The 16,296-nt window shown below is 46.9% G+C and overlaps 2 protein-coding genes across 11 annotated transcripts in view; one reads left to right on the top strand and one right to left on the bottom strand.

Annotated features, from left to right (window-relative positions):
• ACAD10 (acyl-CoA dehydrogenase family member 10) overlaps positions 1 to 9,249 on the bottom strand; it is a 69,598-nt gene extending 60,349 nt beyond the window's left edge. For 6 of the 8 annotated variants that reach the window (XM_073021110.1, XM_008004737.3, XM_008004739.3 and 3 more), the window contains exons 1-2: positions 9,053 to 9,247; positions 674 to 873 (exon numbers count right to left, since the gene is read on the bottom strand). In XM_073021110.1, coding sequence (XP_072877211.1) covers positions 674 to 860 — 187 coding nt within the window. In that variant the 5' untranslated portion in view covers positions 861 to 873; positions 9,053 to 9,247. Of the gene's footprint in view, positions 1 to 673; positions 874 to 9,052 lie in introns of those variants that run through there. The other 2 variants (XM_073021114.1, XM_073021115.1) reach the window with 2 other exon arrangements.
• A 63-nt stretch (positions 9,250 to 9,312) lies between these two features.
• Positions 9,313 to 16,296, top strand: part of BRAP (BRCA1 associated protein) — a 44,489-nt gene continuing 37,505 nt past the window's right edge. For all 3 annotated transcript variants that reach the window (XM_037996516.2, XM_073021116.1, XM_037996515.2), the window contains exons 1-3: positions 9,313 to 9,582; positions 11,976 to 12,137; positions 13,471 to 13,669. In XM_037996516.2, coding sequence (XP_037852444.1) covers positions 9,501 to 9,582; positions 11,976 to 12,137; positions 13,471 to 13,669 — 443 coding nt within the window. In that variant the 5' untranslated portion in view covers positions 9,313 to 9,500. The remainder of the gene's footprint in view (positions 9,583 to 11,975; positions 12,138 to 13,470; positions 13,670 to 16,296) is intronic.

Raw genomic sequence — 16,296 nt, 5'->3', positions numbered from 1 at the left:
TTCAATTCTTTGGGTTTTTTGTTTGTTTTTGAGTAAGGGTCTTCCTCTGTTACACAGACCGGAGTGCAGTGGCATGATCATGGCTGACTACAGCCTCAACCACCTGGACTCATGTGATCCCCCCACCTCAGCCTCCTGAGTAGCTAGAACTACAGGTGCATGTCAACGTGCCCAGATAATTTTTAAATTTCTGCAGATATGGGGTCTCATTATGTTGTTCAGGCTGGTCTTGAACTCCTGGGCTCAAATGACCCTCCCACCTCGGTCTCCCAAAGTGCTGGGATTACAGGCCTCAGTCACTGTGCCCTGCCTTGGTGGTTAAATTCTAATCACAGTACTCATGGCAGCTCATCATTGATTGAGAATTTAGGATGCACTGAGCAATCACTGTGCTAAGCAAGTGCTTCCCATGGATAACTCTCCGCCAGATCCCAAGGAGGAAGGCACTACCATTAGCTCTCATTTAATGATGAGGAAAGTAAGATCTGGAGAAGCTAAACCGTGCGCCCAAGACACTCAGCCCTCTAGTGGTGCTTGGAATTTGACTCGAGAGCCAGAGCATGGCCTGCTAGGACACACTGCTGCCCAAGTGTTCCCCTCTGCCTTCCTGATCACCCTCCAGTCTCCCACCGCCACCCTAGTCCCCCAAAGTGAAACAGAATGAATAGCTCACCCGCAGCGACTCTCCCGGGAGAAGGAATGAGAACTCCGCCCATGTCGAAAATCACTGCTCTATAGGTGCTGCCTCCAAGGTGCGTCCATCGGTGGGACCCTTGGTGCCTGCGCTGGATGTGTTTCAGGAAGGCTGTCCTCCACGCCCACTGGAGACAGGAGGACTGGAAACAGCTCCTTACACACATGGTAAAGCCGAGGCTGTGTGGGAAGAAGGCACAGGGCGTGACGTGCCTGCACTGCCTCCCACGCAGGCCTCCATCCTGGAGTCAGAGGGGCCAGCCAGACATCTCTAACCCATCTCCAACAGGCACTTCGAATCACACCCACAACTGACCTCAGTGTCTCCTCCCTCCCTGGCTACTCGGTCAAGGGCTCCATCGCCCACTTGGCTGCCCAAGCTAGAAAGCTGGGACTCGCCCTCACTTTTCGCAATTTCTTTTTTTTTTAGAGACGGAGTCTTGCTCTGTCACCCAAGCTGGAGTGCAGTGGCACAATCTCAGCTCACTGTGAGCTCTACCTCCTGGGTTCACGCCATTCTCCTGCCTCAGCCTCCTGAGTAGCTGGGACTATAGGTGCCTGCCACCACGCCCGGCTAATTTTTTGTATTTTTAGTAGAGACGGGGTTTCACTGTGTTAGCCAGGATGGTCTCAATCTCCTGACCTCGTGATCTACCCGCCTTGGCCTCCCAAAATGCTGGGATTACAGGCATGAACCACCACACCTGGCAACTTTCCGCAGTCTCTACCTCACCACGCCCCATATAGTTCTGTGCTGTGAAGTCTTCCTCCTGAAAATCTCATCTACCTCTTTGCATTCTCACGGCCACCATCTTGCCCATGGATCCTAACTGGCCCCCTTGCCTCTTCTCAGACCTCTCTCCAATTTTTTCTTCACCCTCCAGTCAGAGTATTCTTTCAAAATTGCAAATCTGGGCCAGGCACAGTAGCTCATGCGGGTAATCCCACCACTTTGGGAGGCCAAGGTGGGTGGATCACCTGGGGTTGGGAGTTTGAGACCAGCCTGACCAATATGGAGAAACCCCATCTCTACTAAAAACACAAAATTGGCTGGGCATGGTGGCACATGCCTGTAATCCCCTCTACTCTGGAGGCTGAGGCAGGAGAATCACTTGAATCCGGGAGGCGGAGGTTGCAGTGAGCCAAGATCGTGCCATTGCACTCCAGCCTGGGCAACAAGAGCAAAACTCCATCTCAAAAAACAAACAAACAACTCTTTCAACGGCTCCTTATTGCCCTTAAAATAAACTCTCAATTCCTAAGCCTGGCTTAAAAGGCCCTCTAAGGTCTACTCCCATCAGGCACAATGGCACGGGCCTGTAATCTCTTCACTTAGGGAGGCTGAGATGGGCAGATCACTTGAGGTCAGGAGTTGGAGACCAGCCTGGCTAACATAGCGAAACCCCATCTCTACTAAAAAACACAAAAATAAGCTGGGCATGGTGTTGGGCGCCTGTAATCCCAGCTACTCGGGAGGCTGAGGTAGGAGAATTGCTTGAACCTGGGAAGCGGAGGTTGCAGTGAGCTGAGATTGTGTCACTGCAGTCCAACCTGGTTGACAAAGCCAGACTCCATCTCAGGAAAAAAAAAAAAATCTCATTCCTTTTTGCAGCAACTCCCCATTTTTTCTCCTCAACCTGGGATGATCTGGACACGCATATCTACATGCAGTTTCCTGAAACCCATGTTCTCCTCCTTTGCATTGCTGTGTTCCACCAGCTGCCTGTCGTTTGGGTTGTAGTTTACCAGTCACTGTCTTCATGAAGCCTCTTCTGGAAGTCAGAAAAGACTCATTAGGAGTCTCTCCTGTGTGCTCCTAAGATGTCCTGTACTCGCCTCCTCCTAGCACTTACGATGACACCCTCACACCACAAAACACTATCATTTCCACTTACAGATCACTGCAGCAATCTGGTAACTGTTCCCCAAACTTACTTTCAAACGGTTCAGAAAAAAAAAAAGACAGACACAACACACATACATGCACACGTATACAGATGCACACCTATATACACCTGTGTATAGAGAAAACCAAACATGGCCAGACGTTAATAGTGAGTCTAGATGAAAGGTATAACGGGAGATTATTGTTCTTTTGACTTTTCTATAAGCTTGAAATAAAAAGATGGGGAAAAAAACAAAATAATGAAAGCAAATTCTAGTTTCTTCATGAAAATTTTTAAGCTTTTGATGTGATTTCTACAGTTAAAAAGCTTACTAAAAATCAGGAGAGTGCAAAACAGGTTGTTAAGACAGCCTCTGAGTTTAGAGGAGTCAATTCCGTGGGGCCAAAAGGACTCCATAACTATGTAGTTTGAGCATCCCCCATCCAAATATCTGAAATCTGAAATGCTCCAAAATTAGAAACTTTTTTATTTTATTTTTGAGAGTCTCACTCTGTTGCCCAGGCTGGAGTGTAGTGGCATGAATTTGGCTCACTGCTACCTCTGCCTCCCGGGTTCAAGTGATTCTCCTACCTCAGCCTCCCAAGTAGCTGGTACTACAGGTGGTACCAGGCACCACCATACCTGGTTAATTTTTGTATTTTTAGTAGAGATGGGGTTTCGCCATGTTGGTCAGGTTGGTATCAAACTCCTGACCTCAGGTGATTCACCTACCTTGGCCTCCCAAAGTGCTGGAATTACAGGCGTGAGCCACAGTGCCCGGCCAGGACTCAAAAAACTGCACAGGTTGAGCATCCCTAATCCAAATATCCAAAACCCAAAGTGATCCAAAATCCAAAACTCTTTGAGCCCCCACACGATGCCACAGTGAAAAATTCCACACGTAAGTACTTAACACAAACTTTGTTTCATGCACAAAATTATTTAAAATATTGTATAAAATCACCCTCAGTCTATGTGTATACAATGTATATGAAACATAAGTGAATTTCATGTTCAGACTTGGGTCCCAACCCCAAGATATCTCATTATACATATGCAGATATACCAAAATCCAAAATCTGAACTACTTCTGGTTCCAAACATTTGGGATAAGGGATACTCAACCTCTATAAGCACCTAAAGAAAGGACTCTTAAGTGGTAAATCCTGAATATAATGTGTTTCTCATGTATAGTCAGCCCTCTGTATTTGTGAGTTCCACATCTGCAGATTCGGCCAACCACAATAGAAAATATTCTAAGTAAAACAAAACACACACACACAGTACGGGCGCAGTGGCTGACACCTGTAATGCCCAGAACTTTGGGATGCCAATGCAGGCGGATCACCTGAGGTTGAGAGTTCGAGACCAACCTGGTCAACATTGTGAAACCCTGTCTCTACTAAAAATACACACACAAAAAATTAGCTGGGTGTGGTGGTGCACACCTGTAATCCCAGATACTCGGGAGGCTGGGACATGAGAATCACTTGAACCCAGGAAGTGGAGGTTGCAGTGAGCCAAGATTGCACCACTGCACTCCACATTCCAGCCTGGGTTATACAGCGAGACTCCATCTCAAAAACAAACAAACAAAAAAACCCAATCAAATAACAACACAACAACAAATGCAAACAAAAAAATACAGGCTAACAACTATTTACATAGTACTTACACTGTTTTAGGTATACATATATATGTATGTATATATTTTGATATGAGTATAATTTGATACGTATATATTAAATATATATATTTGTTGATATGGTGTCTTCCTCTGTCACCAGGCTATAGTGCAGTGGCGTGATCTTGGCTCACTGCAAACTCCGCCTCCTAGGTTCAAGCGATTCTCCTGCCTCAGTCTCCCAAGTAGCTGGGATTACAGGTGTGCGCCACCACGCCCGGCTAATTTTTGTATTTTTAGTGGAGACAGAATTTCACCATGTTGACCAGAATGGTCTTGATCTCCTGACCTCGTGATCCACCCACCTCAGTCTCCCTAAGTGTTGGGATTACAGGCGTGAGCCATCATGTCCGGCCAGTATTATAAGTAATCTAGGGATTACTTAATTCATATCCTGCTTGCCCTGAGAATACTGTGCTGGCAGCGTGCTGCACATTTTTTGCTCTTTTTTTTTTTTTTTTTTGAGACAAAGTCTCGCTCTGTCGCCCAGGCTAGAGTGCAGTGGCGTGATCTCGGCTCACTGCAACCACCTCCTGGGTTCAAGCAGTTCTCTTGCCTCAGCATCCTGAGTAGCTGAGACTACAGGGCTTGCCACCACATCCAGCTAGTTTTTTGTATTTTTAGTAGAGAGGGGTTTTCACAATGTAGGCCAGGCTGGTCTTGAACTCCTGACCTTAAGTGATCCACCTGCCTCGGCCTCCCAAAGTGCTGGGATTACAAGCATGAGCCACTGTGCCTGGCCAAGTACTTTTTTTTTCTAAACGGGAAATGGGTTAAAGCATATAGGAGGGTGTGCATAGGTTATAAACAAATGCTACACCATTGAATATCAGGAACTTGAGCATCCACAGATTTTGGTATCTGCAGGGAGTCCTGCAACCATCTGCTGAGGATACCACCATGCAATGACAGTAAGTGGAAATTTGCTCAATTTGCGGGCAATATTTGAAACTAAAAATGTCAAGGTTCATTCGTATTTTCAGTTTTACTTACGTTCCTATGCCAAGGCCAACGTTTATGATAGAAGGAGAAATTTACTTACACACTTGTAAAAGTGGTCAATACATTTTGTGTGAGGGCTTAGTGGAGATGAAAAATGCTTTTGGGGCCTGAAGGGGCAACTTTAATCCTTATGGAGGACACTGTCCTCCACGTAGTCCCGCTAACCAACATGTGGGCAATGTTCCCACAAGCAGTCTCCTTATTCCTTCAACTACAGAAGACTGTTCTGCTCTAGCCACTTCCCAAGGCAGGAAATGCTGTCATTTCTTGTACCTCTTGGCCTTGGTACCTGCTGCGCTCACTGACTGGAACACCTTTCCCTGCTTTATCTGTTAGATGAATTTCCATTCACTTTGACATCATAACCTCAGTTTTAGCTCCTCTGGGGAGCCTTTTCTTTTCTTTTTCCAGGTAGAGTGTGGGACTTTTTTATTTCACTCCCATTGCCTCTTCTCCAAATCTTCGGCAGAGCACTTACCCCATTACACAGTAACTGCTTTCATTTTTTTTCTTGAGACAAGAGTCTTGCTCTGATGACCAGGCTGGAGGGCAGTGGAGCAATCTTGGCTCACTGAAGCCTCTGCTTCCCAGGTTGAAGCAATTCTCCTCCCTCAGCCTCACATGTAGCTGGGACTGCAGGCGAGCACCACCATGCCTGGCTAAGTTTGTTTTTTTTTTTGAGACAGAGTCTTGCTCTGTCTCCCAGGCTGGAGTGCAGTGGCTCGATCTCGGCTCACTGCAAGCTCTACGTCCCGGGTTCACATCATTCTCCTGCCTCAGCCTCCTGAGTAGCTGGGACTATAGGCGCTCGCCACCTCGCCCAGCTAATTTTTTGTATTTTTAGTAAAGATGGGGTTTCACTGTGTTACCCAGGATGGTCTCGATATGCTGACCTCGTGATCCGCCCACCTTGGCCTTCCAAAGTGCTGGGAATACAAGGTTTTGTACTTTTTTTTAGTAGAGTCGGGATTTCACCATGTTGGCCAGGCTGGTCTTGAACCCCTGACCTCAAGTGATCCTCCCATCTCAGCCTCCCAAAGTGCTGGGATTACAGGCAAGAGTCACCGTGCCCGGCCTGTTTTCACATCTACGTGTTCCTGAACTCATAAGCTCCTTTTAAGACAAGGACTATCTTATTCATCTCAGTATATATATATACATTCCCTGGGACTTAGTACAGGTTTTAGACACATAGCAGGTGCTTCATATGAGTTGGAAGGATGCATAAACTGGAGATATCAGAAAATAAGGAAAAGCTAGGTACAGGTTTAATCCTTGGCAGCCACAAAGAGCTGTAACATTCCCAACCTGCCCAACTCTGGCTAACAGTTCTAGTTCTCTGTTACTGGTATCTACCATAGAGAAGATTTGTCAGGCTGGGCGCAGTGGCTCACGCCTGTAATCCCAGCACTTTGGGAGACCGAGGAGGACAGATCACCTAAAGTCAGGAGTTTGAGACCAGCCTGACCAACAAGGCGAAACCCCATCTCTACTAAAAATACAAAAATTAGCCGGGCATGGTGGCAGGTGCCTGTAATCTCAATTACTCGGGAGGCTGAGGCAGGATAATCACTTGAACCTAGGAGGCGGAAGTTACAGCGAGCCAAGATCGTGCCATTGCACTCCAGCCTGGGCGACAGAGCGACACTGTCTCAAAAAAAATAAAAAGATTTATTTATCTTCTTTCTGACACTCAAAATGGGATTAGCATGATAATGCAGACTTGCTACCTAAATGATGCTCTCATAAAAATGCACACACAGTGTGTGTTGTCATACATTAAGAAGATGCTTGGGGCCAGGCGCGGTGGCTTACGCCTGTAATCCCAGCACTTTAGGAGGACGAGGCGGGCAGATCACGAGGTCAGGAGTTCGAGATAAGCCTGACCAACATGGTGAAACTCCATCTCTAAAAAAAATACAAAAATCAGCTGGGCGCGGTGCTGCGCGTCTGTAGCTCCAGCTACTTGGGAGACTGAGGCAGGAAAATCACTTGAACCCATGAAGCCGAGGTTTGCAGTGAGCCGAGATCATAGGGAGCCGAGATCGCACCACTGCACTCCAGCCCCGGCAACAGAGTGAGACTCTGTCTCAAAAAAAAAAAAAAAAGGTTTGTTTAGTAAAGAGATACAGAGTATTGGTTCTGGATTCAGATTGCCTGGATTTCAATTCCAGCTCTCCCACTACTACCTTTGAAATCCTGAGCCAGTTACTCTTTCTCTGAGCCTCAGGTTACACCTCTGTAGAATAGGGACATAGTACCAGTTTCATAAAGTTGTTGTTACCATCACCATCGCATGAGACAAGGTATATGAAACACTCAAATTGGTACCTGGCACATGTTGAAATGTTATCTACTACAGTAATATACTAAAAAAGTTCACAAGAGGTCTCATAGGTTTTATGCATATAGTATGTGTGTATGGTTTATGCACTTTCACCTAACCCTGTGATTCTTCAACGGGGTTTTGTTTTTTAACCCCAAGAAGACATTTGGCAAGGTCCAGAGACATCATTGGTTGTCACCATCTGGGGAGAGGTGCTACTAACATCTACTGGGTCAGGCCAGGAATGTTTCTAAACACTCTACAATGCTGAGGACACCCCGCCCCCTTGCCAAAAACAAAAAAGAGTAATCAGGACCCAAAATGTCAATACTGCAGAGTTGAGAAACCCTGATTTAAACAGGGCATGTGGAAACGTATTTCATAGGATGTAGTCACAAGATCTATATACACATGTATCTTGTAGTCATGTCATAGACATATAGTCCACATACACACACATCTAGAATGTACTATGTACTTAAATATGTATTATACAATGTACCTAGAGTAGCATCCTGTCATGTATGTGTCCCATATGCATTAATTGTGTCAATATCTACATACAGAAGCCAGTTTGACATACTGGAAAGAATGCTGAGCCTCAGAAAAGCTAATGTTATCTCCATATACATAATTCCATTTCATCCTCACAACTGCATGAGGATATATCATGCCAACTTTATGCAATGACTATACTATCAAGACTGCACAACTGCTGATGTAGGTCGACCTCACAGTACAGACAGGAACTGTGTTTATCTTATACGCCAATGTATCTCAAGCATTCCAAGGGTGTCTAGACTCTCAGTAAACATTTGTGAAGTGATAGCACTTTGGGAGACCAAGGAGGTCAGATCAACTAAAGCCAGGAGTTTAGGTGGTTAGGAGTTAGGCGAGGGGAGGAGTCAAAGCGGGGAGGAGGACCCAGGTCTAACTGCAGCACTGCGCTCCTAACCAGCAGATCGCCATCTTTTCTCTTTTTTTTTTGAGACGGAGTTTCGCTCTTGTTGCCCAGGCGGGAGTGCAGTAGCACAATCTCGGCTCACTGCAACCTCTGCCTCCCGGGTTCAAGCGATTCTCTTGTCTCAGCCTCTTAAGTAGCTTGGACTACAGACGCTCGCCACTACGCCCGGCTAATTTTTTCTATTTTTAGTAGAGAGGTTTCACCATGTTGGCCAGGCTGGTCTCGAACTCCTGATATGAGGTGATTCGCCCGCCTCAGCCTCTGGGCTGGGATTACAGGCGTGAGTCACCGCGCCCAGCCAGACCGCCATCTGAATAGCGATCGAGTCACCACTCTCTAAGGCCCCTTAGAAGCAACTTCACCTCTCTGAGCCTCATTGTACCTATCTGTAAAGTGGGAGAGAAACAAAACCACCCATACTAGGTTTAAAGAGAGGAGTCAAACACAACCAAACGGGCAAAGTTCTGCGTAACAGATAGCTCGGACAATTCAGAGACCTCGCGGAGCCAGGGATCCCGCGCCGTCAGCCGAGGTGGGTTAGGACCAGGCCTCTAGGGCAGGCAGAGGTTAACTCGCGGCTGTACGAAAACACGCAGCTCGGCCTAACTGCGGGACCCCAGCGTTAGCAATCGCCACGAGGTCCTTCCGCTCCGACCTCCTCGAGATCCCGTACGGAAAGGAAGTGGCTGACCCCATGCCGCGCAGCCCAATCGCGGTGCGCGGTCCTGCGCGCATGCGTAAACCGCGGGTCAGCGACGGCGGCCGGGAGGCGGAAGTGGAGGTTGTTGTGGCTCCGAGGGCTGTTCGAGGAGCTGCTGCTGCTGAGGCGGCGGCCACTGCGTTGAGGCGGTGGCGGGGCTGCCGGCCCCGGGCCGCTCGGCCTCTCGGCTCGCCTTCCAGCCTCGCCTGAGCCCGCCGGGGCCCGCGCCGGCCAGCGCCTGCCCTATGAGTGTGTCACTGATTGTCATCCGATTGGAGCTCGCGGAACACTCGCCCGTCCCCGCCGGCTTCGGCTTCAGCGCCGCGGGTGAGTCCCGCGGCCTCGCCGCATTCCCTGTAGCCGGGTCTGGGTCCGGAGGGCTCCCTCTCCCAAAGTACTGGCCCGGGAAAAGCCCGCGGCTAGGGCTCTTGCCTCAGGAAGACATGGAGAGGTGATCAGGATCCCTCTCCCATCCACCCTTGAGAGGCCTTCCCGTTTGTTATCTCAGGGAAGCCCTGCCCCCGAACCTCCTTCCCTGTGCCGTCTGAGGGCGTTCCGTTTATACCTGGCACGGCTCCCTCTCGAGAGAGTCGAGTGGTGTGTTTGTCTCACTTGCTTCCCTCTGGGCTTCGTAAAGGCAAGGACTGGGTCCCCAGCAACGCTGGACGGTCCCTGGATTAATTAAATTGTTCCCTTTTGGAAGGACATCCATTTAGGTGCCCCCAACCATAGTCATAACTAAAATTTAGACACTCCCTATATGCCAACACTGTACTAAGCACCTTTTGTGTATTGTATTCTTTAATTATCTTGGCAACAGCTCTGAGAGGCAGATGGTTGTGGCATGTGCCTCTTACACATTGGGAAACTGAAGTTTAGTGATTTAAATCATTTGCCCAAGGTGAAATGATGGGTGAAACTGGGATTCTCACTCAGTGAGCTGGACTTGAGTCTGAGCTTTTCACACCAGTAACACAAGGAAGCTCCTTAGTGGGGAATGCAGCTCTAGCTCTGTTCCTTGGTCCTCAGATAATTAACTAATAATAACGTTCATTCAAGAAATACTTGGTCGGGCGCGGTGGCTCACACCTGTAATCCTAGCACTTTGGGAGGCTGAGGCGGGCGGATTACCTGAGGTTGGGAGTTCGAGACCAGCCTGGCCAACATGGTGAAACCCTGTCTGTACTAAAAATACAAAAATCAGCTGGGCGTGGTGACAGGTGCCTGTAATTCCAGCTCATGGAGAGGATGAGGCAGGAGAATCACTTGAACCCGGGAGGTGGAGGTTGCAGTGACCCAAGATTGTGACACTGCGCTCCAGCCTGGGTGACAAGAGATAAAGTCCATTTCAAAACAAAAAAAAACCCAAAAACTTACGCTCATATTTGCTGGAGCTTTTATTGTGTGCTGAATCGGACAGGGTCTCTGCTTTAATGGCAGCAGCAGTTTTGTGGAGGAAACAGATTATTTAAATAAGTGCAGAATACGTGTAGAATTACAACTGTGGTAAGTGCTGTGAAGGAAAGGAGAAACAGTTTGGGAAACTATTACAAGAAGATATATTTGGTTTGGAGAGAGGGATGGGGTCAGGTAGAGATGGTGTCATTGGAAACTTCCTGAGAATATGACCTTTGGAGCTGCAAATTAAAGATTGAATATGATTTTATAGCTTATGAGCACCTTTCCAAAGGCTAAAAGTGGCTTCTGAGTTCTGAAAGTCAGCTGAATTGATATTAGCCGCATATAGACATCCGCGTGGGTCAGTCATGTAGTCATTTATTCCTCAAATATTTAGAGAGCTTCCTCTATGTGCTCCGCACTGTGGTTTAAGTGCTGGGAATACAGTGGTGGGCAAAACAGGCCTTGTCCCTGCCCTGACAGAACATATATTCGGGATATTTCAGTTAAGCCTCCAAATACCATATCCCTTTTCATGTGTTTCATTGATTTAAGACAGTAATCACAGATTTTCATGGTTTGCTTCATGGCATGAGCATAAGCCAGGATGTTTAAGACTACCCCTACAAGTTTTTGAAATTTTGTTTATTAATGGACTTGATATCTTCATTTTGGGCTGAACACAATTTCATTTTATCAGGTGTTACTAAAATGTTAGCTCTTCTGGGCATGATCACTGTTGAACCTTCTCTAAGGCTCCCCCTTTGGCAATTTGCTTTAAAGTGCATGATTTCGGGCCAGGCGCAGTAGCTCACACCTGTTATTCCAGCACTTTGGGAGGTCAAGGTGGGCGAATCACTTGAGGCCATGAATTCTAGATCAGCCTGTCCAACATGAAGCCCTATCTCTACTGAAAGTACAAAAATTAGCCAGGCGTGGTGGTGCGTGCCTGTAATCCCAGCTACTCGGGAGGCTGGGGCAGGAGAATCACTTGAACCTGGGAGGTGGAGGTTGTAGTGAGCCAAGATCACGCCACTGCACTCCAGCCTGGGTGACAGAGTGCGACTCTGTCTCAAAAAATAAAAATAAAGTGCATGATTTCAGAACAGCCCTGCATTTCTGAGTATATTGTCCTAGCTGCTTACTGACTGTTTGCTGGGTACTGCAGTGGTCCCAGAGGTGAGTGAGATGGATACTACAAAGGCTTTTTATCATCTTGGCAGGAGGCAGGAGAAAGAAAAGGGAAACCTAATGATGGAGGAATAGAGAACAGAGAGGAGCTTGTTTTATTACCTTGTATTAATCATTCATGTATTCTTTAGCCGGGGAAATGTCTGATGAGGAGATTAAAAAGACGACACTAGCTTCAGCTGTAGCTTGTTTAGAAGGGAAGTCACCAGGAGAGAAAGTATCAATTATCCATCAGCATCTCGGCCGTCGAGAAATGACAGATGTGATCATTGAGACCATGAAGTCCAACCCAGGTATGCTTTTAAAACCCTGGACTCTCTTTTGTAATGTGAACCCTGCTTTCCTATTTTATACACGGTGTTTAATGAGCCTATGATTTCAACATCTAGCATACTTTTGTCTTTCACTGCTTGTGTGCTTTATATGACACTGTTAAGCCATATTTTAGTGTTTCTAAATATTTCTTCCAAATTAATCCTAACAGTCAGGGTTGACAATTCAGTTCAGTGCAGGGGGGACGTTTTTTTCTTTTTTTGAGGCAGGGTCTCTGTTGCCCAGGCTAGAGTGCAGTGGTACAATGTCGGTTCACTACAACCTCCGCCTCCTGGGCTGAAGCAGTCTTCCCGCCTCAGCCTCCCAAGTAGCTGGGATTATAGATGCCCTCTACCACAGCTGGGTAATTTTTGTATTTTTAGTAGAGACAAGGTTTCACCATGTTAGCCAGGCTGGTCTTGTACTCCTAGTCTCAAGTGATCTGCCTGCCTTGGCCTCCCAAAGTGCTGGAATTACAGGTGTGAGCCACCACACCTGGCCACTGGGGAGAATTTCTTACCACCTAGTTCAGTGGCAGATCATTAATGTGTCTAAATAAACATGTTGTGCCTTCCCCTGCTCTGCTAGCTCATTTTTTTCTTTCTTTCTTTTTTTTTTTTTTTTTTTTTTTTGAGACGGAGTCTCACTTTGTCGCCAGGTGGGAGTGCAGTGGCACAATCTCGGCTTACTGCAACCTCCACTTCCCGGTTTCAAGCGATTCTCCTTCCTCTCTCAGCCTCCCAAGTAGCTGGGACTACAGGTGCACGCTACCACACCCAGCTAATTTTTGTATTTTTAGAAGAGACAGGGTTTCACCACGTGGGCCAGGATGGTCTCAATCTGTTGACCTCGTGATCCGACCGCCTTGGCCTCCCAAAGTACTGGGATTACAGGTGTGAGCCGCTGCACCCAGCCAGCCAGCTCATTTCATCTGTGGAAGTGGATGTGTAGATAGTACTACATCTCCAACATGGAGGTGTTCAGAACTGGTAGGTTTGGATTTCAAACTTAGTAACCCTGCATGTTTGTCCCAGTTAGGATTTCATGATAGAAGACACCTGCTTGCATTATGGTATTGCCAAATGTAATAGCCATCCTTAAGTTTCTGAGGGTGTTAATGAGATTTTTATGGGGCAAAGAGAGCTTTAAAGTATGATGCTCTCATAAACTCAGCTGTTCTATAAGTAATAGCTCTAAATGCATTACATTATAATTATCAAAGTTTATTCCTCTGACTTGAAATTTTAATCTAGTTCAAGTCCTTGAGCATATGTCCTATCCATTTATAATCTGCTATTTTTTAAATGGTGAAAGATGAACTAAAAACTACAGTGGAAGAAAGGAAGTCTTCAGAAGCCTCCCCCACTGCACAAAGAAGTAAAGATCACAGTAAGGAATGCATAAACACTGCCCCAGATTCTCCATCCAAACAGCTTCCAGACCAGATTTCATTCTTCAGTGGAAATCCGTCAGTTGAAATAGTTCATGGTATTATGCACCTATATAAGACAAAGTAAGAAAATCCTTTTTTCTTGGGGGTTAGTCTAATTTTTTTTTTTGCTTTAGTGTAGTCTCTTGCCCTGAAGGAAAGTGGGTATTTTAAGGTTCAAAATAATACTTTTGTGTATTGTGTGTTAGAGAATTCTCAGATGTTTTACATTTGATTAATCTTGTGGATTGGGTCAAAGCTTTTCCTTATAAAAGAAGTGCCTGTAGATACACTTAAGGGAATATGTGGGGAAAATGTTCTCTTTTTTTCTGTTTTGAAACGGAGTTTCACTCTCGTTGCCCAGGCTGGAGTGCAATGGCGCGATCTCGGATCACTGCATCATCTGCCTCCTGGGTTCAAGTGATTATCCTGCCTCAGCCTCCCAAGTAGCTGGGATTACAGGTGCCCACCACCACACCTAGCTAATTTTTTGTATTTTTAGTAGAGATGGGGTTTCACCATGTTGGCCAGGCTGGTCTTGAACTCCAACCTCAGGTGATCCGCCCGCCTCGGCCTCCCAAAGTGCTGGGATTACAGGTGTGAGCCACCGCGCCCTGCCAAGAAAATGTTTTGTTTTGTTTTGTTTTGTTTTGTTTTAAGACAGAGTCTCGCTCTGTCGCCCAGGCTGGAGTGCAGTGGCCGGATCTCAGCTCACTGCATCATTCTCCCGCCTCAGCCTCCCGAGTAGATAGGACTACAGGCGCCCGCCACCTCGCCCAGCTAGTTTTTTTGTATTTTTTAGTAGAGACGGGGTTTCACCATGTTAGCCAGGATGGTCTCAATCTCCTGACCTTGTGATCTGCCCGTCTCGGCCTCCCAAAGTGCTGGGATTACAGGCTTGAGCCACCGCGCCCGGCCAGAAAATGTTTTATTAGCAGATAGGCATGGAAGGTGATGGGGAATTGAAAGGACAAAGAAAATGATCCTCAGCATCTTTGTAGTCTCATGTCCCCACCAAATCTTTACTGAAGAGGTTGCTAAGAAGTCAGTTAACTCATTTCAATTTTATTACCTCTTTTTACCATTTTCTGTGGTTCAAATAAGGCTTGCTGGAGCCCCAAGGAAAGGAAGCATTTGGCTAGATAATCCACAAGCCCAGCCACTACCTCCTTGGGTTATCAGTGGCTGATACCTTAAGGCCATTCCTGTGCTAACTCATTTGCCGGATCCCTACTGGGAAAACAGTGACTATTCAGGTAGCCATTTTGTTTTTTGTTTTGTTTTGTTTTGAGACAGAGTCTCACTCCGTCACTCAGGCTGGAGTGTAGTGGTGCAATCCAGGCTCACTGCAACCTCCTCTCCCGAATTCAAGCAATTCTCCCACCTCAGAGTAGCTGGGACCACAGGTGCACACCACCATGCCCAGTTAATTTTTTTTTTATTTTTTTATTTTTGGTAGAGACGGGGTTTCATCATGTTGGCCAGGCTGGTCTCAAACTCCTGACCTCAAGTGATCAGCCCACCTCAGCCTCCCAAAGTGCTGGGATTACAGGTGTGAGCCACTGCGCCCGGCCCAGGTAGCCATTCTGGATCACAACTGTCAAGTGAGTTTTACAGCATTTCAAAAAACAAATTGCATTGTGGGAGGATTTTCTTTCCTCTCTATTCCAGCTATCCCAACTTGGTAACATTTCCTGTAATACTCAGTTACATCCTCGTAGTTTAGAATTCTCTCTTGCTGGGCGTGGTGGCACACGTCTGTAATCCCAGCTACTTGGGAGGCTGAGGCAGGAGAATTGCTTGAACCCAGGAGGCAGAGGTTGCAGTGAGCCGAGACCGTGCCATTTCTCTCCAGCCTGGGCAACAAGAGCAAGACTCCATCTGAAAAAAAAAAGACATAGAGAATTCTCTCTTATATTTAGAGCTCTTTTTTTAGGCCCTTTAAGAGAGGTCCATAGCCAGAGTTGTGCTTTTAAGTTAATCAGTGACAGATTTTTTTTTTTTTTGAGACAGAGTCTTGCTCTATCGCCCACGCTGCAGTACAGTGGCGCGATATGGCTCACTGCAAGCTCCACCTCCCATGTTCACACCATTCTTCTGCCTCAGCCTCCCAAGTAACTGGGACTACAGGCACCCGCCACCAGGCCCGGCCAATTTTTTGTGTGTTTTTAGTAGAGATGGGGTTTCACCATGTTAGCCAAATGGTCTTGATCTCTCTTTTTTTTTTTTTTTTTTTTTTTTTTTGAGACGGAGTCTCGCTCTGTCGCCCAGGCTGGAGTGCTGTGGCGCAATCTCGGCTCACTGCAAGCTCCGCCTCCCGGGTTCACGCCGTTCTCCTGCCTCAGCCTCCCGAGTAGCTGGGACTACAGGCGCCCGCCACTGCGCCCGGCTAATTTTTTCTATTTTTAGTAGAGACGGGGTTTCACCATGGTCTCGATCTCCTGACCTTGTGATCCGCCCGCCTCGGCCTCCCAAAGTGCTGGGATTACAGGCGTGAGCCACCGCGCCCGGCCGGTCTTGATCTCTTGACCGCGTGATCTGCCTGCCTCAGCCTCCCAAAGTGCTGGGATTACAAGCTTGAGCCAGTGCGCCTAGCCACCAGTGACAGATTATTATTCAAACATAGATAAGAGTAAAACACTGCAAATTTGCCTAATGCAGATTTATAACCATAGTAAACATTGAAGTGAAGATTAAAAAGTCCAGTGGGG

The sequence above is a fragment of the Chlorocebus sabaeus genome, chromosome 11 (assembly GCF_047675955.1).
Source record: "Chlorocebus sabaeus isolate Y175 chromosome 11, mChlSab1.0.hap1, whole genome shotgun sequence".
NCBI classification, from domain to species: domain Eukaryota; kingdom Metazoa; phylum Chordata; class Mammalia; order Primates; family Cercopithecidae; genus Chlorocebus; species Chlorocebus sabaeus.
The sequence above is the reverse complement of the archived record's forward strand: the minus strand, read 5'-3'. Positions and strand labels throughout refer to the sequence as shown.